At 43.7% G+C, this 24,603-nt stretch overlaps 3 protein-coding genes across 5 annotated transcripts in view; 2 read left to right on the top strand and 1 right to left on the bottom strand.

Annotated features, from left to right (window-relative positions):
* LOC109470986 (tyrosine-protein phosphatase non-receptor type 21-like) overlaps positions 1 to 6,451 on the bottom strand; it is a 21,924-nt gene extending 15,473 nt beyond the window's left edge. Inside the window, exons 1-2 of one of the 2 annotated variants that reach the window (XM_019770106.1) lie at positions 6,007 to 6,451; positions 4,176 to 4,438 (exon numbers count right to left, since the gene is read on the bottom strand). In XM_019770106.1, coding sequence (XP_019625665.1) covers positions 4,176 to 4,349 — 174 coding nt within the window. In that variant the 5' untranslated portion in view covers positions 4,350 to 4,438; positions 6,007 to 6,451. Of the gene's footprint in view, positions 1 to 4,175; positions 4,439 to 5,852; positions 5,875 to 6,006 lie in introns of those variants that run through there. The other variant, XM_019770107.1, reaches the window with a different exon arrangement.
* Positions 6,452 to 6,694: 243 nt separating this feature from the next.
* On the top strand, positions 6,695 to 10,270 carry LOC109470988 (centromere protein F-like). Its single transcript, XM_019770108.1, has 7 exons — positions 6,695 to 6,874; positions 8,131 to 8,321; positions 8,623 to 8,889; positions 9,034 to 9,166; positions 9,385 to 9,518; positions 9,637 to 9,876; positions 10,165 to 10,270. The coding sequence occupies exons 2-6, from the start codon at positions 8,139 to 8,141 to the stop codon at positions 9,829 to 9,831; spliced, it is 912 nt and encodes a 303-aa protein (XP_019625667.1). The 5' UTR covers positions 6,695 to 6,874; positions 8,131 to 8,138; the 3' UTR covers positions 9,832 to 9,876; positions 10,165 to 10,270.
* LOC109470985 (centromere protein F-like) lies at positions 10,262 to 24,452 on the top strand. 2 transcript variants are annotated; one of them, XM_019770104.1, is made up of 21 exons: positions 10,262 to 10,367; positions 10,529 to 10,657; positions 10,987 to 11,172; positions 11,444 to 11,599; positions 11,815 to 12,042; positions 12,241 to 12,414; positions 12,557 to 12,700; positions 12,837 to 13,016; positions 13,157 to 13,314; positions 13,513 to 17,449; positions 17,722 to 17,847; positions 18,136 to 19,392; positions 19,544 to 19,888; positions 20,052 to 20,396; positions 20,583 to 20,705; positions 20,849 to 21,139; positions 21,315 to 21,425; positions 21,772 to 22,456; positions 22,567 to 22,707; positions 22,959 to 23,131; positions 23,485 to 24,452. In XM_019770104.1, the coding sequence occupies exons 1-21, from the start codon at positions 10,314 to 10,316 to the stop codon at positions 23,665 to 23,667; spliced, it is 9,126 nt and encodes a 3,041-aa protein (XP_019625663.1). In that variant the 5' UTR covers positions 10,262 to 10,313; the 3' UTR covers positions 23,668 to 24,452. The 2 variants fall into 2 exon arrangements, with proteins under 2 accessions (XP_019625663.1, XP_019625664.1); XM_019770105.1 differs by lacking the exon at positions 20,052 to 20,396 and having other exon boundaries at positions 19,544 to 19,783; positions 20,571 to 20,705; positions 22,567 to 22,725.
* Positions 24,453 to 24,603: the final 151 nt, after the last annotated feature.

Here is a 24,603-nt window from a genome sequence, read left to right as displayed (position 1 = left end):
GTGACAAGGTTCCCTGGCTTGTACATAAGTATTCTATAGAGAACCCAGCAACACAATTGGATAACAACTAAACAATACAAAACTTAGAATCTAGAGGAAGGCTAAAGGATACAAACAGGATCAGCCTTCCATTGTGAGTTGAGCCAGACTGACTTTGGAAGAATAAGTGCTACAGCTGTGAGGATAAGCTTCAAATTCAATCATAAAGAAGGCAGCCAACTTGTGGCAAGCTACATGTAGGAGTGCCTGTAACAGCTGGAATAGACAAACATTAATCTAGTGAAGATTTAGGATCATAATACTGTGTGTTCTGACTCAACCTCTTTCTGACTTAACATAAAAATACAGTGGTAACATCTGGTAGGTTGTACAGCATTCAGCAAAACAAACTGCCAATCTTCCAACAGACTGCTTACATGCTGGGGTCAATGCCTGAACAGAGTACTCCACAGTTACAGAGTTTTATATATGAAAGAAAACTTTTAAGTCAACTTTTTGAAAAGTCAAAAGTCCAGCAAAACTATTGATATAATACTATTAATAGAAGGCTGGGAGGTTTACTTTTGTTGTCAATGTGGGTGTGTAAAAATGAAAATTAAAAAATACATGTACATAAAAAAAACTCTTGTCTTAAATTGTCACCAGTCCACTAGATAATTTGTCACTGAATGAAAACATGTAGATACAAGTTGCTTCCCCTCCAAAATGCAGCTAACCAGCAGATTGGATGAAGTGTGAGAATGAAGTACCTTTCTGCTTTCCAGGAATCCTGTTGGTAGTAATAATGCCTGGCTTGTATATCTACATGCAGATCCCCTTTTTAGTAGAGAACTGTCAGAGTGACAGATATGCAGTTGTCACTAGCTAATTAAGAACCTATTATTACTGTGGAATGCTATCACCAACATGCATGATAAACCTTCACACTTTCTGGACAATTCAAATGACATTTTATCAGAGAAGAAAAACAGCAGCAGCTCTTAATTGGTTAATGACTGGGAGACAAGTTAATCAAAATACCATCTTCAAATCTAATATAATTATTTAAGTCACACTGTAACATCTAAAATCTCAGACAAAGAACTTTTTACAGGAATCAGCTACCAATCCAACCTGGGGACTCCAGCAAATACATGCATGAACCATAAAGGAGAAAACAAATTTAGTTAATCAATTTGGCCAGGTCTGTTATCCTTTCGAAACCTTTCATTACAGATTATCTTGTCAGAGAATAAAGAAATGGAAATCTTATCTCAGAATCTCAGGTTCTAATGCCTGAATTTGACTAGCATGGTGTTCCCAGCCAGGGGTAGACAGTAGTGTCATTAAGGTTTATCTTGTAGATAAAGAACATAGAGCTGTCCTGTCCAAGACAAAAGAGGTCAGACAAGTGTCTGGACAGTTAATAGATATACTGAGCCACTAATTAAGATAGGAGATCTGAAAAACTATAAATTATCACATCCCTTCAGTGACAAATGGTTGGCTAGGATTTAGGACCAGTCCTGGGTCTCATCATCCTGACAGTCTGGCCACTACTGGGCAGTGGTGTTGTCAGTGCAGAGGTCCTTGGGGAAAAGTACAACAGGAGACACAGAAAAGTGCATCTTATCCATCCAGTAAATGAAGATCATTTTCTGAGCTCAACAGTTAAAGAATTGTTCCAATTACTGTTTTCCTTTCTTTTTCCAAACTGACTAGTTACAATGTTGTTGATAGAAAACTCCAGGTGCAACTTTTTTTATTTCCACCTCCCCCCAGGCGATCTTTGCCAGTGTGTCCTTTACAAGAAATCTGTTCTCTGTGCCCTTCCTGGTCATCAGTCTCTCTCCAATCCACAACATCACAGCTTAACTTACCACCTGTCTAGGAATACACCATCCAATGAATAAGGTCCTACAAAGGTAAAACTCATGTTCTACAGTGGAATAGAAACAAAACATGGAACCATATAATCATGTTCACAACTGACAATCAAGGAAATTATCTCATCTACGTTGAAAGGCATTGGCATTTTCCCATGTTTATATCATCTTGATCTGACTGGTGTTTACATCAGGAAGACTTCTCTTGCAGTAACCCAGACAACACAGGATGGGGACACTGAAAGAGGTTACTGGTTGGTGTGATCTACTCTCACTGCTGGCTGGCTGACCCAGTTTGGTAGTGACCCCTGGCTAGTCTTGCTTTATTGTGTACCTGCTAGCCAGCCAGGGTGGACTCACATGTACCTATATACAGCTTCACAGTTGGGCGAGCTAGCTTGGTAAACATCACACTTGGGTCATGCCTCAATTATCCAACTCTGACAAGGCAAATAGCACACTCTGAGGAAAGTTCCCAAGACAGTCAACAAAAGAGTTTGCCTCTTTCAAGTTTTAGGGAAGAGGCAAACAGACTGAAGCTTAGCAATATCTGCCTTGTTTTCCGGAAGTTTCTACATCAAGTTTCCAGTCTGTACACACAGACTACAGTATGGTAACATCTGTCCTTCTGCTGCCTCAGGGTTGAACTAGCACATGTGCTGGCCCTTCATGCCTGAGTGGCTTGTCATGACCACTGGTTGGGATACCTACATAAACATTGCTGTACTGTTCTTCTCTTATCAGCTTCCTATACCCTTATCCTAAATGGACATGTTATTCCCAAACAATATTTACACAGTGGAAATATGACCTTCATGTCTATGTCTCTTGCAAGGACAAGTGTGTTGTATGACAAAATTCCTTGTGTACCCCAGCCTTTCATGAGTATGGATTCCATATGCCTATAGCCTAGTATAGGCCTAAGGAATGCAGAGTTTTAACATTAAAGAATGACCTGTTGACAGCACTGTCAAGTGATAGATTATACATATCTTTGATTATAATCAAAGGGCTGGTATGGACCATTCATTGCAACAAATGTGATCCATTCCCGTCATCAACAGAGTAATAACAAGTTCAAAAGCTGTTCCCAACTTTTCAGAGGCTTCCCAAGGGAACATTCCTTTTTGCCAGAATTGGTATGGGTCATAAGAAACATCTCACCCCAAGGAAAAGCTACAAGAGACACAAGTCAAATATAGACAACAGACATGGCAATTATGGTAAATATTCTAACACATTTATATTTCAATTGCTCAATCACAGAATCAGTATGTCTGTATCACGCAACTTGAGATACTGGTAGTCATTGTGATGCATATATCCAACAGAGGATTCCTGTACTGTGGCTTACCGCAGGACATTTGGCACATTAGTTACATAAGTATTAAACAACAAGTGGTGGATGGGGAGAGGAATTTCAGCCAACCTCTGTCTACATATTTGTCCCTGGCCCCTGGGATTTTGTAATACATGTATGTGTTTTCTGGACATCAGAAAAAAACATGATTCCTTTCCAGAAATATCCTTGGCATCAGACCATACACAAAAGGTCTACCTACATGTGTGATCATGACTGTCCCCTCTGTAAAAAAAAAAGAGAGACAACCACAGAGTCTTCCAGTGGGAAATCAAGCCATTTTCATCTTCTGTTACCTGTATAAGAATTTTACTACTCTCTGTCATATAGCTCAGCTCTGTTATATTCATGTGTTGTCAGTAACATGAAATCTAGGCATCCAAAGCCCCCACCCCCATTCCTAAGCCATCTTGAACTCCTTAGGCCCCATTTGAGTCTCTCCTGGGAAGGAGGTGATTAGAATATCAACAGTGTGTCTGAGTTAAATTATTGCCCAGATGAAGCAGTCACTCTACCTGTCAGTGAAAAGAACCACCTGTGCCAGGCTGCGGGACTAGCCATACTTTGTCCGCTAACCCCAGACGATTTCTAACTGATGTACAAGTTTGAACCCAAACCAGACAGTCTCTGAGTCAAACCATGAAAGAAAACTACAGGGTACTCTAATTCACTGACCACATATAACAAAATACTAGTAGATGCTTGCATAACATACAAGGAGACATGTGCCATGGGGAACTATAACATGAGAAAGGTTTCTTCCCCAGAAGTTCCTGCATTAATCATTGACAATTCTTGACACTGGCTCCATAGCATAATAGCACATTTATATGAGTTTAAACCTGATCCCAAGAAATGTCTGGGAAAGTTTTAATAATAAGATGCAACAAAAGATATCTTCACTGCTTCAAAATATTGCTTGCAAGTGAAACAAATGAAGAAATCCTCACCTCCTGTAACTCCAACCTCTGCCCAACAGCCTCCAGACAGTGGCGTCCGGTGCTCTCCGTGGTGATGGTACATTCTATCACTGTGTTATCCAGCAACTGCACGGGAATCACGAACGAGTTCTTCGTGTGAACATTGTATCGCTTGGTCTTCTTTAACTTCAGTCCAAATGGCATTGTTGCTTCAGCAACACTTCCTCAATAATCTGCTACCTTTTCCTTCTCCTCCGTGTACAAGCTTGAAACATTGTGGGAGGGTCTTCTACCTGAGGATTAAGAAGAAAAGTAGTACTTATATAATTCATCTATATGTATATGTATAAGGACTAAGCTTTGTAAACTAAAAGCTGCTGTAAATGCAACACAGAATGGATCAGTATATCAAAAGGTTAATGTGGGGATGATTGTAACAAGCTCATTAACAGACATGCCTCATTTGCAGGACTTATTGGGTCTGTAAATGATGTTCATGATAAGGGTGTTCTCAAGCAAATCTTAATGGACTGTGAAATACCACTGACTCATTTAAAAACAGCCTCTTGCTGAGGTCATTGACATGGAAACATGCTAGTCATCTAGCCATGCAAGTGGTGGTGAATAGTCCAGACAGACTTGTGGTCTCCATGGTACTAGCAACATCCAGTTTTACTTGTGCAAAGCCCAGTATCATCTTGTATCAGCTGGTCTGGTAAAACTGTAGTGACCCCAAAACAAGCTAACAATAAGGAATCCATGACTCATGAGTCAGGGTGGTAATATATGTTGTTTGTAAGGGAAGTGCAGAGTTACCTTGTATAGTATCAACACTTATGGATAATTTTAAGTTCTCAAAGAGACCCCTATATTGTACCCTACATTTTCAACCCAAGCATTTGCCAATGAATAAGGATGAATTACTGGTACCTCATTGCTCTTTTACAACAACACACTTCAGTGGACTGGTGTTGAAAAAAACAGTGAGAACTGTCTGATCTGTATTTGTTGTATTTTTCCCCATTCATATCCAATTTTGTCTTTTGTTAACAAGTGAGTATACAGAAAAATAAATTTTGAACTCTTATTCTTGTCATCTATGCTGAAAGCCTGAACCTGTATTAGAAAGCACCCAATCAGTTAGCCATGGAGACTCTTGATTCGGGCTTACATTTTCATTACCCTCAGCAAGGGTAATGCAATGTAATCCCGAATCACAATAATCCTGAGTCTCCACGCACAGCTACCAATCAGTGTTCTCAAAATGAGCACAGGACAGTACATATTGAAGAGGATTTATTTATATATATATTCTTTGTTTTTGTAAACTCCATCAAACTTCGACTGCTGTATACTATTTCAGAACTTCCTTGTTAGACTTTTGGGTCCAGGTCCATATCTGAAGGTAAAGACACAACATACAATTTGTCTTTTATTGGTTTGTTGTAGTGTAAAGGTAAACAAAAATGACTGGTACTAAAGAAACCTCAACAGGTATCATCACATCCGGCCACAAACAACTCTACAACCGTGGTGAATCACGACCTCTACGCCTTGGGGACATAATTTTCCTGACAGGTGGTATGTCCACCACTCACTGAGTCACTCGGAACCACTTACCTGGCCTAGTGCCCCCCTCCCTCCCACTTCTATCCACTTTAGACACGACACAACCTCACGATGGTAAAAATCGTGGTACTATCCGACCTTTTAGATTCATCGGCGATAGAAAGGACGGCTTGAGAGCAAATAAATGGCCCCATCAGAAGAGCTTCCCCGATTTACAAACAATAGCAAGTGGTTGCGTGCTGATCGGACCGAAGGGAGACCAGATGGGAGGCATAGACTTACGCCGACCTACCTGTCAGTCAGGGTCGCACGCACCCCTCAAAACCGCGCCAACATTCACCGGATAACTCTCCCCACACACCGTGGAGGATATCCTGTGTGATTCTGTACGAAATCCTTGAGATCTGCGTCAGAACCCGTGGATCCAGGCTGGTCCGTTGAGTAAATATGGGAGCCGGAACGACAACAAAAACGGCGGACTCTTCCACGCTTCCTTGCCCCCGGGGTCACCAAGAGTTGGACCCACTTTTCTCGCCAAACAGTGAGGTTCAAGTCCACACAGCCGCTGCCAGTAAGGTGTTCGGATATGACCCTGTAGCCTGTCTGTTAAATCTCGCCAAGAAAAGCCCGCGGGTGAACAAATATTCCGTGTAAATGGAATGAGTTGTCAGACGCTTTGATGATATCAGATGGATGGAATTTCAGAAATGTACTCACCCATCGCATCAGAACGTAGGAATCCCCACGAGCTTAAACTTCAATATACAAGGAAATAATGAAACAGAGAATATCATATTCATTTTTCTAACAACTGCAAATAAGAATATTATGAATAGTTCGTAATTTACCAGTATTGTGATCTTGTAGCGTATATTAAGTATATAATGTTATTTAAATCCCCTCGATATCTGGTGCGTTGCTATGCGTTCTCGGGTCACACACGCCATTCAAGTTGCGACCCCATCCCGTCATGCCTTGGGATCGCTGACCAATCAGCATGCAGTATTAGTGTCTCAGGTTTTGAAGCCGTGAAAAACGGCATCAGTTTGTCGTCTTGAACAATGACAACAAACTACGGGCATTTTAGTTTGAATTCAGACGTTTAAAGAGAAACACAAGCATCTGCGATTAAGGCCTTTTCTCTACTAGAAAGACTCAAGGTAAGGACTTTTGAAACGCCTTTTTTGGCAGCATCTTCTATCAGCAAATCGATAACATGGACGTTTGTGTTTCCCACCAAAAATCTCTTTCTTTGGGAAATTATGATAGTAGTGCTAGTACATGTAGTAGTACTAGAAGTCAGACCTCAGACATCGCCTGACGATTTCATGTTTACAAGTTATCTTTCGAGTTAAGGTGCGATATTAGCCTACTTTATGTATCTTATTCTTGGTCGTTTATGTCTTTGAACAGTTTAGAATCTAATATTAGATACAGAACTTCTGAATCTGACTGATTACCTAGTTAGTACTAGTACTTCAGCTGTAGCAACGGAGTCAGTGGCACTTCTATGCTAATATTACTTAGAAATTATTCATCAATGAAGCTAATACAAATTTATGTACCCTAGTTCATAGTCATACGAGTTGAAATTGCAAAATAGTTAGCGGAGAAAAAACGGTTTGTATTTAGCCTGTTGTGAACGCAAATCAACCAGTTCTTTAGGGAATCGGAAGGATTGATAAGGTTTTTGAAAAACCTGGTCTTAATGATAATGGTTTATTCAACCAGTTTTTACGTCATAGTTCCAGGTTCAGTATCTGGGCCGTGTGCGACCTCCAGGTTTTAAAAAATGTTTTGAGTTCTTTTCCACTGGTTTTCTTCATCTTGCAATGTAATCAGCATACGCAACCTAGTCGGCAGACAAGACCAAGCTTCTGATACCCTTTTTTGGAGAGTAGGAGACACAGAAAAAGCTGGGTGGGGGACGTGGGGGTACTGTCAGTCAAGTTGGGGCAGCAGGATTTCTCGAAGACAAGAGATCAGTGCCGCAGTAAAGGACCTGAAGATGCTAGCTAGATGGCATATTAGAAGAAGGCTTTTTGTTCAATCTGCAATCATGGCTGATTAACGGAATATTCACCGGACAGGATTTTTACAAAACCAGTTTATTTAAAGTCTGGTAAGAACGCTAGAGGTTTTAGCTGGGTTTCCCCACTACAGTAGTTATTTAGCGGCTTCAACCAGTTTTTTAAAGTCTGGTAAAAACAGGGTCTTACTCTTAGGTACCACCTTGCTGAACAGAAGTGAAGCACTAATCTATAATTTATGAAACTTTGAAAGAAATAGATTTCAATTTGAAATCTAGATTCACATGTAAGTTTTTTTAAGGTATGTATTCCTTAACGGAGCTTGAGAATACAATGCATGAAACTTTGAGTATATATTGTTATGATACATGTATGTTGATGTTCAGGTGTAGCCATGAGCTGGGCAGCTCAAGAGTGGAAGGATGGATTGCCCACACGGGCTCTCCAGAAAGTCACTGAGATCGAGGCAAACCTGGAGAAGCTGAAGAAGGAGCAGAAACAGCGACAGTTCCAGATGGACAGTCTGGAGCAGACGCTGCAGAAAACAAAACGCAACTTAGAAGAGGAGAAGAATAAGGTGAGAAAACAACTGGTCCTTCCTAAGTTTATTTTCTTAGCTACAGACAACTTTTGTTTCTTATGACAACCTATTCACATCTCAATCAATAGATGTTGTCTATTGATGAAGATATGCAGGCAGTGTGTTGAACTTTTTTCGCTTTATTGTCCTTTACACTTATACTAAGTTATAGGTCATCCTTTAACCAGGTGAATGTGTCTTACTCTTAGTACTGCTCACCATTTTCTGTGTAAACTAGCAATCTTGGATACATGCCCAACATACTGATGCATTGTTGTATTTATATCTTCCCACCCAGGTAACCATTATGAAACGAGAGAACCAGACCCTTGTTGAGTCCTGTGAGGACCTTCAGAAGAAGAGAGAGAAGATTCAGCATGACCTGCAGACAAAAGAATCCCTGGTGTCCTGTATGGAAGGGCAGTTGTCTCACGCCAAGGCTTCGCTGGACACAGAGACTGGCAGGAACCACCAGCTGAAGGGGGACCTGGAGCGTGTGGAACAGGAACTCGCCAAGGCGCAGCATCGGGCTGAGAAACTACATGCTGAGAATTCACAGCTGCAGGTACGCTTTTTGTATACTACTAGTATTTGAAATGTCATTGTAGGTAACTTGTATAGTTGAATATAGGAAGAAATCAAAAGATACATATAGTAGCTACTCTCATGCAGTGACGCCATACTGAATACACCTGTTTTCTTTGGACAGGAGGCGTCCAACCACCAGCGTCAGGAGTTAGGTGGGAAGATAGAGAAAATCAAGAACCTGCAGCATGAGATAAAAAAGCTGCAGTTTGAGCTGGAGCGTGGGAGGAGCCAGGAGTACACGGGGAGTAGGAGACGTAAGTTGGAAGGAAATCTGTTAGTAACTCCACAAGATACATACATCTCATTACTAGTGTTAAAAAATCTGTTTCCACATTTGTTTACATACATTTTGTGTGCACAGTGCCATTGTATTCTTTTAAGATACATTAATTTGAAATTGTATAGAGCTGGAGACTGTTGCAAGGTTTTAGAGACCTTCACATGCTAAACTTGATGTCTTGACTGACCACAGATGGAAGTGGGAGTAGCAGTGATGATGAAAGCTCCCAGCTGAAGAAGAAGATAACTGACCTGGAGAGTCAGCGAGACAGGGACGCAGCTGAATTCAACAGGGTCAACACTGAGCTTAAACACCTCAAACAAACGGTAATAGAACTTTTTGTCCCTTTTCCCTCAATGAAAGAAATTGGAAGGAAAATTGATTTAGGAAGTGCACTGCTGCTCACAGGCTGTTTTCTAACTCTGAGCTTTGCTTTGTTCACAGTTGAATGAGAAACAGGCTGCTTCCTCTGCTGCCACCCCAGCAAAGTCCAATGTGGCTGTTTCCTTTGACCTCGTGTCGTTTGGCTCACCAGCTGGCCCAGTCAGCACCCCTCGGACCAGGTCTCAGACTAAAAACAAGATCCCTTCGGTACCCCCCCTCCCCCACTTGCCCCACAGGTGGATAACACAGAGCTGATCAGGCTGCAGGGTCTTCTACAGGACTCCAGGAAACAGACAGAAGGTAGGATCACTTCATCTCTAGCAGAAAAAATAACTTTTGCCTAGATAATTGTTGATTACAATACTTTATACCAGGATAAAGACTTATTTGAAGGAAATGCAAATGCTGTCCGTAAGTTTTTCTGATATACAGTATTCTGTATTACTACTGTGTTACCAGTATAAAGCTAAGGTATTCTATTTGGTCCATGCTGCCACCCATAGAGTTCAGTAATAGCATAGAACTTCCAGTGCTATGTTGCTATCAAGTGCATGTACATATGATCTTCATGTCATCTCCCATCCTCAGACCTGAAGACTCAGCTGTCCCAGTTGGAGCTGCAGCTGCAGGGGAAAGAAACAGAACTGCAGCGCCAGGTGGCGCTGGTGAATGAGGCGCAGGAGCAGGTGCAGAAGCTGACATGTACCCTGCAGGACAGGGACAAAACTGTCTCCAAGATGCAAGATGAGGCCAGCAAGACAAAGAACCAACATGAGCAGAGTCAAGCGAAGGTATGTATGCAATGTCATGTATCTGTATTATAGTATCTTAAGATAGTAAAGAAGTATCTATCTGAGCCACAGTTTGGATAATTTTGAAAAAGTTTCATTTTGATTTGCAATTGTTTACCTTTAAATTAAGATGTGCTGACAAACATTGTTGAATTCCTCAGATTGCTGAGCTTGAGAAGAAGTTGAAGTCTCTCGGCCAGGAGTTGGAGTGTCAGCGTCATAATGCTGAATCTGCTCGCCAGTCACACGAGCAGAGACTCAAGGAAAGGGAACGGGAGCTCAATGCAGAGGTAGGTTTTCTGGTAGAAATAGACATAATTCCGATATTCATGGACATTTTGTGATCTTGCACGAAAACGAGACTCATCATTATATGGTCTCATAGTGTTCTAGCTTCCATAGTGGCTTTTAGTGTAGGACCGAGCGGTGACACGTCTTCCAGGCCAAAACTGTGTGTTTTATCCAATATGCTGATTTTTAAAAAGCATTAATGTACTAGGATAGGAAAAGTGGAATTAACTGCTGAATGTAGTGTTTTAGTTGTATTGCAAGTTTGGGAGATTGAAGGAAAAACTTTTTCTTTTTTGCATAATTGTATTTTAATGCTTTGTTTTTCCAGATAGCACAACAGGCTCAGATGCTTGCCTCCATGGACAAACAGCACCAGGAGACCAGGAACAAACTCCAGCAGGAGATCCAACAGGCCCAGAATGAGAGGAACAAGGTGCAGGCAGAGGCTGAGGGTACAGACAGGGAGAAGGGCAAACTGGAGAAACAACTCCTGGAACTGCAGCAGAAACTTCAGGTTTGTCTGTTGTATTTATGTTTAACATATATTTCCGTACTCAGTATCTAACAGAAAACTTGTATCTAATGTATACTACTAGTATTTTTATTCACAGCACATCAAGAAAGCATCACATAAATTAAATACAATGTTTTTATTCAGAGTATCAAGGATTGGGCAGCTCTTATCGCAACTATAACAACATAAAAGCCCAGTAAAATCTTCAACATAATTCCAGTTTTGTTACCTCAAGTTTTTAAAGAGCCAGTTTCTGCTGAATTTCTTACAGTGTGCTGAGCAGAACATGAAGTCTAAGGAAGCGTCTGTGGCAGAGATAAAGAAACAGCTCCAGGAGATGACCAGGGAGCGAGACTCACTCACCAACAAGGCAGACGAGAGTGCACGGCAGGAGAAACACATCCAGGAACTCAAACAGAAACTACTGGTCAGTGTGCTTTCCTGTTTTGAAACAACACTTGTGGAGCATAATCCCATTAAAGCTCATAGAAGTTGCGAAATGTTATATTTGGGCCAAGACAATGACTGACTTGAACCCATTAGTCACTCCCCAAGGAAAAGCGTTTCCATACTTGCACACAAATTCCTGTGTTCTTTTGTTTTAAATTTACTAAGTTAACTGAACATGTTCAATTATCCCAGAACACAGAGAACAAGGCCACTCACCAGGAGAAACTGACTGCCGAGGCTAAGAAACAGCTGCAGACCCTGACGACAGAGCGGGACAAACTCAGCTCCCAGCTGGAGAAGAAGGACTATGACCTGGCCAACCTACAGGAGCAGCTCAAGAAGAGTAAGGAGAGCAGTGCTGAGTTATCAGCCCTGCAGAGGGAACATCAGCAGCTAAAGACAGACCTCAAGAACCTACAGGTGAGTGCAAGACTACAGTTCAACTGTGCTGTGCCCATGTTTTCTGTTTTACACTAGACAGGAATCTGAAAAGGATGGTCTAGAATTCAAAATTACATTAACCTAGAAGACGTGAGAACAAAACTTTCCCCATGAAAACGATACCATCACTATAACAGTGTATTAATGAAGCCATGGTCCTCTCTCTATTCGCTCCAGGGCACCAGGAATGAGTTGCAGGATGAGACCCGGCAGCTGAAGGACCAGGTGAAGGAACAGCAGCAGGAGACTGAACGGAGAACCTCGCAGCTGGAGAAGGACAAGAAGGAGCTGCAGAACAGCATCGCCCAGCTGGAGGCACGGGGCAGGGAGATGGAGGCCAGGGCACAGGAGGTAGGAATCACTGGGTAATGTGGATATGCAGAGTGTGGGTTTACTACAACATATATATTCATTCTCATTACGTTCTTACTCTTGGAATGCATCCCTGCCTTGTTGGGTGATTTAAAAGAGCTGTGGATTTTCTTCATTCCAGGCACAGAAAACACAGGAGCAAGAGCTAGCCAAAAAGGATGAGGAGTTGTCTGGCCTGCAGAAATGCCAGGAAGATAGATTACAGGACCTGCAGAAGGCAGAGGAAAGGCTTACAGACATGGACAACAGACTCAAGCAGGCCCAGGTGTGATTTATTTATATCCAGTTTACCAAACATTTTTAGACCAAGGTCAATTTTAGGGTGTGAATTTTCTTCATTTGAGACAATGGCACTTGTAAGTTTAAAAGGTTGGTAACTTTTCTCCTGCTCCTGTCTCCAGGATGAGTCCACCCAGCTGCGTTCTGAGATGGACACTGTCCGTCAGGAGAAGGGTGTGGTTGAGGCTCGAGTGGCAGAACTGGAGGAGGAGGTGAAGAAAGCCTACAACTCTGTGGAGCTGCAGACTGCCCAGCTCAGGGCCACCACTGATGGACTGAAGAAGGAAAACACTACATTACAGGTAACTGCATGTTTCATTATTAAAAACATTATCACTAATGGTGTTGCAGCTGTAAATATGCAATTAGTTAGTTCCTTCTGTTGACATTTATCATGACAATTTTCTGCAATTGGCTGAAAAATTATGAATGTTTCCACCAGGCTGACTACAAGAAGGCCTGTGAGCTGGCTGACAACAAGGCCAAGGAGGCCAGTGACCTGCTGGACACACTTCAGAAGTCTGAGGAAGAAACATCCAAGTACCGCCACCGGTCCGAGTCAGCGGAGACTGAGCTCAAGACTGGGCAGGAGAAACTCCAGTAAGACTATCAGCGCTACCACTGTCTGTAGATAACTATCGTACCTGAACTGATACAGTCTGAGGAAAAAAGTCTCTAAACTTAAGTTCAAGTTGGATATAGAGATTTTCTTTTACACAACCAGTAATGTCTCTTAGCCTGCTTACGTTTAAAGTTCAAGTTTTAACAGTCTCGACATATCTTTTTTTGTGTTTGAAGGGAGCTCCAGAAGGAAATGACCACTCTCCAGCAGACTTTGCAGGACAAAGAAGAGGCTCTTTCAAGTATCAAGACAGAGCTGAAGGAGACCCAGGCTAACCTGGAGGCCAAACTAGGGCACAGTGAGCAGCTTCTGACAGAACGGGATGCACAGCTGCAGAAGGTGAAAGAGGAACTCAGCAGCTCTGCCCAGCAGGTGGCATCAGTGACACAGCAGTTGGAGGAGAAACAGGATAGCCTTGCACAGCTTTGGGGACAGCACGATGACTTGACAGCCCAGCAACAGCAACTGTATCTGCAGTATAGTGCCAGACAGGAAGAGCTGCAGAAAGCTGAGGCCAGACTACAAGAAATGGAGGCTGATGCCGACAAGGCCACAAAGGGGTTAGAGGAACAAGTGGCCAAGCTGAACAAGGAGCTGTCAGAGCTGACTGTTAAACTAGACAGCCAGCAGGAAGCCTTGGAAAACAAAGACCTTCAGATTCAAGGTGCTAAGGAAGAGCAGAGCAGTATCGGTAAAGAGCTCTGTGAAGTGTCATCTCAGCTAGACCAGGAGAAAGCAAACAACAAGCAGCTGCAGCAACAACTGGACCAGCTGAATGAGAAGCACCTGCAGGTTACCCAGCTGCATATGTCTGCACAGGCACAGCTGGCAGAAATTGAGAACAAACTACAGGACACCGAAGAATCTGCTGACAAAGTGACCAAAGAGCTACAGAACAAGGTTAATCAACTTGAAAGTGAGACAGCCAAGCTGGAGGGTCAATTGGAAAGTCAAGAAGAGGCAGTGAAATCCAAGGATATGCAGTTAGAGGCTGCAAGAGCTCAGCTGCAAGACACAGAGTCCACCGCAGCTAGGATGGCAGAAGAACTGCAGCAAAAGGTTACTGAGCTGCAGCAAGAGGCCAGCAGCTTGTCACAGGAGTGTGAGACCCAGAAGTCAGCAGTTGAAGCCAAGGAGCATCAGCTGGTATCGCTGAAGTCTGAGCTGCAGGAAGCCACAGATGAGAAACAGATGCTGCAGGGGAAGATGGAGGTCCTGCAGATGGACGTGGACGACCAGAGAGAGCAGCAGGAGGAACTGCAGACACAGCTGGAGAAGGCTCAGGCTGCCATGGCAACTGCCCAGGACCATGTGACAGAGAAGGATGCCAAGATCACAGAGTTAGAGGCAGAACTCCAGAGTGCCCAGAAGGATGTCGATAACTTCAAGCAGGATCTTCAGGATAAGGAAGAGAAACTTAGAGCTACGGAGGAACAGCTGGAGTGTGCCACCCTGTCCATGGAGAACAGCCACTCTGAAGTACAAGCCAGGCGAGAGGAGATACAAGTCCTGAACACAGAACTGCAGACAGCACAGAAGGATGTTGACTCCCTGCGACTGGAAGTTGAATGCAAAGAGGAGAAGCTGAGAGTTGCAACCGATCAGTTAGAGCAGGCAAACCTGGCCATGCAGAATAACAAATCCCAACTCCAGACCAAGGAAGAGGAGCTGGAAAACCTTAAAACTAAAGCCCAGAAGACTGCAGATGAGCTGGCATCCTCCAAACTGGAGCTGCAGTCAGGTGGAGAACTGATGGAGTCTCTGACTTCTCAACTAAACCAACAAAGTGAGACTTTACAGAAGCTGAGGGCTGACCTGGAGACAGCTTCAGACAAGCTTTCAGAAAGTCAGCTGCAAAGTGAAAACCTGCAGAGCAGGCTGTCAGAGTTAGGGAAGGAAGCAGAAGGGAAGGATGTGACAATAGCAGAGCTCCAGGATCAGACAGAGTCTCTCCAGACCTTGACCCAGAGTCTGAGGGAAGAGTTGGTGCTGAAACAGGAGGAGCAGAGCCAGGAGTTGGGCAGTCTGCACTCACAGCTGCAGCTGACACAGATGGACATGGAAGACAAGGAGACCATGGTCAAATCTCTGGAAACACAGCTAGAACAGTTACAGCTTATGGTAGATGACAAAACAGGAGAGTGCACCAGACTTTCTGATGAGTTGAACAAGCTGGAGGCCACAGGAGAAGAAAGAGAAAAGAAAATGCAGTCCTTTGAAGAACAGATAGCTGCCCTTCTTCAAAACAATAAAGAAGCAGAGACCAAGTCAGCTGGGAAGATTGAGGATCTCCAAGCATCACTCAACCGAGTTGAAGAGGAGAGAGACTCGCTGCAAGCTGAACTCAGTAAAGCCCAGTTTGACCTTGACAACCAGCAAAGTGACCTTGATGGAATGACACAGCAGTTTGAACAGCAAGCAACAGCCAAGGCCCAATTGGAACAGCACTGTCAGGAGCTGTCGTCTCGCTGTGATACACTGCAGCGGGAGCTTGGAGCACTAGAGGCTGAAAATGCAAATGTACAAGAACAGAAAACTCAGTTGGAAGCCAATGTCTCAGAGTTAAGTAAGAAGCTGGACTCTACTCAAACAGAAATGGATGAGAGTGTAGGCAGGCTGAACAACACCATTGCTACCAGCCAGGCTGAAAAAATACAGCTACAAGAACAGCTTGAAGAGGCCAACATTAAGCTAGAAAGAGCTGAAGCTGACGTAAAGGACATAAGCAGCATGCTGTCACAGCTGTCCAAGGCCCTGGAGGATAATCAAAAAAATTCAGACTCCACAATCACAGCCTTGAAAAGTGAGAAGGAGGGTGTGCTGAGTGAGCTGAAGGCCACAAAAGAAACCCTGGAGCAGAAGTCTGCACAGCTGGAAAAGATGGAGGAAAGTCAAGGCAATCTAAGGAAAGAGTCTGAAGTTGAAAGGGAAAACTTGAGGAAACAGCTTCAGGAAACACAGGCACAGCTTCAGATCCTGCAGGAAGATATAGATGACACCACAAAGAGCTTGGAGGAAGCTCAGACTGAGCTGTCCCAACTGCAACTTGAGCTTGAGACCACCGGAAACACAAACATGTCCCTGACTGCACAGGTGGAGGTGCACAAGGCAGAGATGGAGGGGATGAGGAAGGTAATGGTGGAAAAAGACAACCTGATCTGTGACTTGGAAGAGGCTACAAAAAGTCAAGGAAAGCAAATTGAAGATCTTAAGGCAGAGCTGGAGGGAGTGGAAGAGGAAATGTCATCCAGCCAGAAAGGTCTTCATCAGTCAATTCAAGAGAAGAACAGCCAGCTCAGTAGGATGCAGGAAGAGCGAGATGACGTCCAATCAGAGCTTGCCAAGAAAGTAATGGAGGTAGCCATGCTGGAGGAGGACATTCAGGCACGGGATGCAGAGTTGACAGAAACACGTGAGAAGCATACCACCGCAAAGCAAGAACTACAGGCTGACATTGAAAGTATCAAGCAAACCCTGGCCACAGTGACACAGAACCTTACAGAGAAGAGGCTGTTTTGTGATACCCTGAAGGCTGAAGTAGCCAGGCTAGAGAGTGAAAAACAGGAGGCTGAAAGACTGCTGGAAAGTTCAGCGGCTCAGCACAGAGCTGTACAGGAGCAGGACAGGTCAGCGATTGCAGACATCAAGGAGGAGATGGCACAGAAGGAAAAGCAACTTGTAGACAAGACTGATCTGATTTCTGAGCTGCAAGCTGAGATTGACAGGCTCCAGACAACAGCTGCAGAAGCCAGCAGGTTAGCAGCTACAACAGAGGATGACTTGAAAAAGCAAATGCAAGAAATGCAAACCAAGCTGAGTGACACAGAAACCCTCCTGGTTGAGATGACTGCCAAAGCAGAGCAGAGTGCCTTTGAAGTACAAGAGCTACAGCTCAGCAGTGCCTCCTTGCAGTCTGAGACAGAAACAAAGCTGAAGAACACGAAAGATGAGCTACAGCAGTTACAGTGCAGTCACCAGACAGAGGTGGAGCTGCTGCAGTCCAGGTGTGAGAAGATGGAGGAGGAGCATCAGCATGCCCTGCAGGTGGAGCAGGAGACAGCTGCCAGTCTGAGGGATGCCCTTCACCTGGCTCAGGAACAACTTGGGGCACAGGTAAAAGAATGTAATGCTGAATATGTAGACTAGTGCAGTTTAGTGATCTAGCAACTTGTCTTTACCAACAAGGAAACTGCAAGACAAAAAGTTTTCATATCTTTGTTTCATTGACACTAACATTCTCTTTCACTCATGGTCGCATGCTCCCTGAACACCTAAAAAGGGTCATTCATCTAAATCAAAATGCATGTTATTGGCCATACTAAGTAATAAACTGATCATAAGCATACCAAATAGTTGCTTGATATGAAGTGTGTTTTGTACCTCAGACCAGCTCATCAGACAAGACCATGTTGGAGCAGACCCAGCGACTGGCAGAGTTAGGAGCTGAGCTGCAGCAGTCACAAAATCAGTGCACAAGTCAGGAAGACGAGATGAAAAAGTTACAGCACCAGGTATGTTCAAGTAAATCACAAGGGTGAATGAAACAATTGTGATTTGGTTTGTCACAGTTGCTCCCAGTTAGGATGTCAGTGTTAGCTACTAATAATCCTTCCTTTCCCAGCTGTAGTGATGATATGATTCATTAATTGGACATTAGATTGACTAAAATGTATTTTGCTGTTAAAATTTTCCAGCCCATGTTAAGTTTTTTTTCCCCCATAAGGTGAAGACATCAATGTTGGAAATTTTCCTTTGGGTTTTGAACTTTTGATAGATGTTATTTCTGCCCCCCTCCCCAGCTGGATGACCTGCAGAAGAAGCTGGCCCATGCTGCAGAACACATCACCTCCCTGCAGGAGGAGCTGCGGCAGCAGGCTGACGCCATGGCAACGGCAGAGAAGGAGATGGTCCACGTACGACATGAACATCAGGCCAAGATCAAGGAAGAAGAATCAGAGGTGAAAAGCCTCACTGCCAAGCTAGCTGCTGTGAACAACAAACTGGAGGAACTTCAGCAAGAAAGGGAAGAGTTGAAGACACAGGCAGTAGAACTGGAGACTAGAGTCCAGCAGGCCTTGACTGAGAATGAGGCACTGAGGGAGGAAAGGGAGACTGTTCTTCAGGACCTGGAGTCTCTGCGAGGTTCACGAGAGACTCTCTCTCAGAAGCTGCTCTCAACTCAGGAAGAACTTACACAGACCCTGAGCTCGCAGTCTCAAACAAAGATACAGACTGACACTGATGTTTCCACTCTTCAAGAAGAAAAGGCAGCTCTTGAAAAGGACCTAGAAAAGTTTGATGAGGAAAACAAGATGATGTCTGAGGAGCTGTCCAACTTGCAGGACAGGCTGAGAGAAGCCCTTGCCGAGAACTCCTCTCTACAATACCAACTCAACAAAGCCTCTAGTGAGGTGGATGCACTACAGGAGGAGGAAAGGGCAGCCTCACAGCTTAATGAGGAACTGCAGGGACAGAACGTGCTGTTGAAGGAGCAAATCAAATCCCTAGAGAGTGAGAAAGAAAACTTCAGTATGACAATTGCTGAAACCACAGCTCAGATAAGACCCCTGGAAGAGGAGAAAGAGAGGCTGTCTGAGCAAATTGATGAACTGACCACAAAAATCAACGAATTGGAGGAGAACCGAAGTGACCTGGAATGTAAGCTGGTGTCAGCAACTAGTGAAAGTACACAGCTCAAAGCAGAGAAGGAGCACTTGAACAAAGAAATTGAAGGCCTGGAAGTCCAACTGGCAAATCTAACAGAAGAGAAGGAGGAAGTGCTACAGGAGAGGCTACAAAGCAGTGATTCTCTTGGTGAGTTGAAAGACCAGTGCAGCCAGCTACAGGTGGAGAATGAAACTGTCCGTGTGGAGCTGCAGTCTGTGACCGCTGAGCTGGGAGAGATGACGGAGATTCTGACAGGAATGAGGGAGGAGAAGAGAGAGCTGATGGAGAGACTAGACAGTGTGCAGCAGGAACATCAGCTGATCAGCCAGGAGCTGACATCGACCATGGGACAGCTACAGGAGGCACAGCAGGCTACTGAGAGCTACAAGGTACTGTTCTTAATACTTTTAGGCAGTCTCTCTAATGATGGAGATTACTTGCCACATGATTTTTATGCATGCTGTGATGTGTTTCAAACTGTTTGATTGGATTTAGATGTTTTGGTACGTGTGTTTATGTTTGTATATTTTACATCATCAGCTTGATCTGGAGGCCAGCCAGTCTGAGAAAGCCAGTCTGCAGCAGCAATTAGAGCAGTTACAGGAAGACAAAACCAGTTTGATCCAGACTGCTGAGGAGATCAGCACACTAAAGGACCAGTACAATCAACTCCAAGCAGAGAACGAGACTGTTACTGCCCAACTGGAGGCTGTCACCATGGACTTTGGGGAGGCAACAGAACAGCTGCAGGCAGTAAGGGAAGAGAAGAATCAGCTGGTGGATAAACTGGAGAGAGTCGAGCAGGAACACCAGCTGATCAGCCAGGAGCTGACGTCAACCATGGGGCAGCTACAGGAGGTGCAGCAAACAGCAGAAAGCTACAAGGTGCTAGTTTTGTCTTTGTATCATGTCCGAGTTGCGTATCATGTCCACTATGAAACTAGCTGCACATGTTTCTGTATACATACATATATACTAGTAGTTGAAATGTAGAGATGTGAATGAGGTATCAACCTATATTTACATTTGAACCCGTGTCTTCCATTAGCTTGACCTGGAGGCCGGCCAGACTGAGAAAGCCAGTCTACAGAAGCAGATAGACCGATTGGAGCAGGACAGGACCAGTTTAATCCAGACTTCTGATGACCTCAGCACCCTGAAGGACCAGTACAGCCAACAGCAGGTGGAGACTGAAACTGTCCGTGTGGAGCTGCAGTCTGTGACCGCTGAGCTGGGAGAGATGACGGAGATTCTGACAGGAGTGAGGGAGGAGAAGAGAGAGCTGATGGAGAGACTAGAGAGTGTGCAGCAGGAACATCAGCTGATCAGCCAGGAGCTGACATCGACCATGGGACAGCTACAGGAGGCACAGCAGGCTGCTGAGAGCTACAAGGTACTGCACTTGGACATCCTTGCTAGCTGCTTCTGCTGTATCTTATCTTGTTTAAACTTGTCATTTTCACCTTCCAGATACGACTGGCATTCATGGTAGATGCAATTCCTTAGTTACTGAATATGTTTCTAAAATAATATGTTAATATTCTACTATTTACCTGCCCAAAAATGTGTCTCTCTACAGCTTGACTTAGAGACCAGCCAGTCTGAGAAGAGTGGACTTCAGGAGAAGATAGACCAGTTACAGGAGGATAGAACCAGTTTGAACCAGGAAGTTGAACAAACAAAGGCTGAGCTGGCTCTCAAGGTTTGTAGTGTGTTTCATAAATTATATGCATTTATGACCAAAAACGATTATCATTTCTTTAATGGCAGTTTCACTAAATAATGCAAAGTAAGAGCTTAACGTACTTGAACAATTTTTATCTCTGCAATCCCTTTTGTATTCAGGATAAGGAAATTGAAAGTCTCCAGTCTGAGTATGAGGCATTGAAGCAGCAGCTTCAGGCTAGAGAAGAGGAATCCTCAGCCCAGTCAGCCAAGGAGCTGCAGAAACTGGAGACTGCCTGTGCCAACCTGCGCGGTCAGCTGGCCGAAGAGCGCACGGAGAGCGAGCAACTGAGGTCCAGCCTACAGGCCCTGCAGACAGACATGGACAGCAAGGTGCAGGAGGGGGAGGAGGCAGTCAGGACACTGCAGGAGACTGCAGACAAGCTGCAGAAGGACAAGGATGCCCTGCAGGTAAGGACATCGAGCTGTTTGAATTACATTGCTGTAGTTAATGCTCTTGTGAATGCACTAATTTTAATAAGACACAGTTCATTTAACTACACTACTTGGAAATATTTAGATTGCTATCAGCCTTTACCACCTTTCTTTTAGAAGAAAGCTCATCTCTGTGTTATCATGTCCACAGGGTAAGCTGCAGCTGACGCTGAGAAACGCTCGTCAGCTGGAGAAGGACCTGTCGTCGCTGCAGTGCCATGTCACAGAGCTAGAGGCAGCCAACGAAAACCTGACTAAACAGGTAGACACTGTCGGTTATTTTCTGATGTTATTCTGCCATTTCTGTGCATACTGGGGGTCTATTGTACTCTTGATCCAACAAAAGATCAAGATGCTGGTAACAAAGAGTATGTGAACTATAGATTCAGAAACTATATTGGGACACCCTGGCTTCTTTGTAAGCCAAATAAATAAATAAAAAAAAAAAACTATAGATATAGATGTTAATGCCAATCAAGAATTTGTATGCCTGAAAGAGGACACTGGTAACTGTTGTGATTTCTATTTCAACACTCTGGATCATTATAACGTATTCAGTTGCAATTGAACACATTTTGACAGTCTTGAATTCTATCTATTACTTACAGACTAAGGGAAAGAAGACAACTAAGACCGATGATACTGACAAGACAAAGGAGTTGGAGGAATCTCTGAAGAAGGCAAAACAAGACTTGGAGGAGAAGACCAAGGAGGCAGATGAGAACCTTGGGAAGTACTTCAGCCTGATTCAACGCTTCAAGAAGACAGAGACTGCCAACGAGACGCTCAAATCCCGCCTTGTGCTGGTCGGTAACCAACTGAAGGCTTTGAAGGCAAAAGGGGGAAATACCAAAGGAGATAATGCAGCAGCCATTGGTGGGACTGCCCAGTCTGTACCACACACTACCAGCAGCACATCTGTTGCAGATAACAAAGACATAGTGCCAACATCACTGACAATTACAGACTCAGAGGAAGTGAAGAACACTACTGTAGCTTCCAACCTACCACCTACCAATGACTCTAAGAAAACAGATGAATCAAAGAAGTCAGACAGACGAAAATCGTTATCCATGAAACGTCGCCGCAGCACCAGGCTGCATCCAGAAGCAGAAGGCAGTGAAGGCAACACAACGGTGTCTAAGGCAGAGGAAGCCTGCAGCCGATTGAAGTCTGACACAGGGAAGCGCCTGGCGACACCAACCAAGCTGGAATCTACTGCCAAACGCTCCAAAAGTCATGTGGAAGAGGATGATTTTGAACTTGAAGGATTACCAGAAGTTGTCAGCAAAGGTATGATTTTTTGTACTTCATGCTTTGTATCCTGCAAGTCATTTGCAAACAGGAGAGTTCTTTTTCTGACACCTTATTGTATTGAATCCATATTTTGTGATCTTCCTCAGGATTCAGTGATATCCCATCAGGCCAGAAGAGCCCATACATCGTGCGGCGGATGGACCTGCCACAGACTTCCAGTTCAACCCGTAGTCTGTCCACACGCAGCAAAAGCAAGGACTTGCTGAAGAGTCTCAGCACTGACAAAGGTACAGAGAGACCTCCCGGTACATTGTTACATCTGAACAACTACATTTGTATAGTATTTATATGAAAGGCATTTCAACCCATTTCCTTACTTCAGAATAGGTGTCTCTTTCTTGGATGTGTGGAAATAATTGAACCATGTTGGTTGGGCAGCGTTATGCAAGTCTATAACAGAAAAGCTTTCTTTTGTGATTGCCATTGCTGTAGTTGGTGTCAGTCTGTCAGTGCTAATGTCTTTTTCCTGTGTTCACAGAAGGTAGACAGGAGATGCCCACAAGTTCCAGCACTACATCTGGTGGTGATGCTACTTTTGGAGTCAGCAGTCTGAGAAGAACCCATAGCCGGGACCTGATTGGCCAGCCTATCACTGATGTCACCAGTACAGGGGCACGAAGGGTCACCCGCAGTCAGGCCTCTCAGGAAAAGGTGAGTTAGTTTGCTGAATGTCACTCTCTTATGAGGAAATCTGAGTTCAAACTAGAAATAGCACAGGTATGTGGGGATACATACACCACACAGGTGGATACATAAGATTTTAAGAACAGAAATTAAACTTTGGATCTGAACAAAAAGCATCAAGGTCATTTAGAGGAATGGAAGTGAATTAGCCGAAATCACCGCGCCTGACCTTAGGTGAAGTTTTCTATGGATGAAGTTGGTGGCTTTATCATCCTCAACTTCTGTTGTGAAGAAAGCCATATTCCATGACAATGAAGGTGAGCACCAATAAGGTTGATTGCACAGGTTTTTTAACATCCTGTATCGTCACCCTTCTGCAGGATGGAAATGGAGATGCTGCCCTGGTCCAGATCACTAACAGTCCCAAGAAGGTGGTGGAAGGGGCCGCCAAGAGGCTGCGCGGCCAGCGTTCCCTCAGCAGGCCCAAGACTCCTGAGCAGAGGGCACAGCGACAGGAGCGAATCCGTCAAGCTCAAAACCAGGAGAACTGTAAAGTGCAGTAGATCTAACATCAGTCCCACTAGTGATAGATGCATCTTCCATGCACATGGAGAAAAGATTGTTTGATAAGATAATTAAATCTGATTTTTTGATAGTTTTTGTAGTATGAGAGTAGTAAAGGAGCAGTACTGATCTTATTAATGTTGCGCTCTTTGTCCCCGTCCATTTACTGTTGTTTGTTTGTTTGTTTGTGTTTAAGTTAAATGTTGATAAAGTTGCCCATATTAACAGGGCAACTACAATGTTGCATTGCAGTCCTCTTGGCAGATATTACCAGTAACCATGTATAGTCTATGAAGATATGTTCAACCATTTTATGAAGAAAATTAAGAATGAATTATTCTCAGAAGTCCTCACATTAGAAGCATATTTTTGCAATCATACCAGTAGTATACTAGTGTATGTTTCATGTAATGTTGATTATGAATTTTCTGAGTGGTTGTATTAAAGCATATTTTATTGCTTGTTCAGCTTTTTTGTTTGGTATAACTAAATATGGCAGCTCTATGTATTCTGATATATAGCAAAATCATGGCAAGTAAATGGTGCATGTATTTATATTGTGTGTATTTTAGTTTACTGGTAGATTTTCTGATACTATTACAGTCACTGTCACCTGTCATGTCTCTTGTTAATCCTGTGTACTTTGGCTCGCTTCCAGCTTTCTTCTTTTGGTGTTAACTTTGGTAATCAACCTTCCATGATTAAACTGTGCCAATGTGAAATAGACCCACTCTATATCTAGGCATTATGTTCCTTGGAATAAATTTGAATATGAGTGGTTTTATCAAAGCCTGTTGTGTATTTTTTTAATCCAGATTTACTTGCTCCAGATACCATACTAATAGGAGAAAAGAATCCATTTAAATATTAGTTGATGGCAAGATGTGGAAACAATCCTAGCAGTTGCGTGTAACATTAAATTTTCACTCCACAGA

The sequence above is a fragment of the Branchiostoma belcheri genome, unplaced genomic scaffold (genome assembly GCF_001625305.1).
Source record: "Branchiostoma belcheri isolate BF01 breed outbred unplaced genomic scaffold, Haploidv18h27 scaffold24, whole genome shotgun sequence".
In the NCBI taxonomy this organism is placed as follows: Eukaryota; Metazoa; Chordata; class Leptocardii; order Amphioxiformes; family Branchiostomatidae; genus Branchiostoma; species Branchiostoma belcheri.
This window is presented reverse-complemented; position numbering and strand designations above follow the sequence as displayed.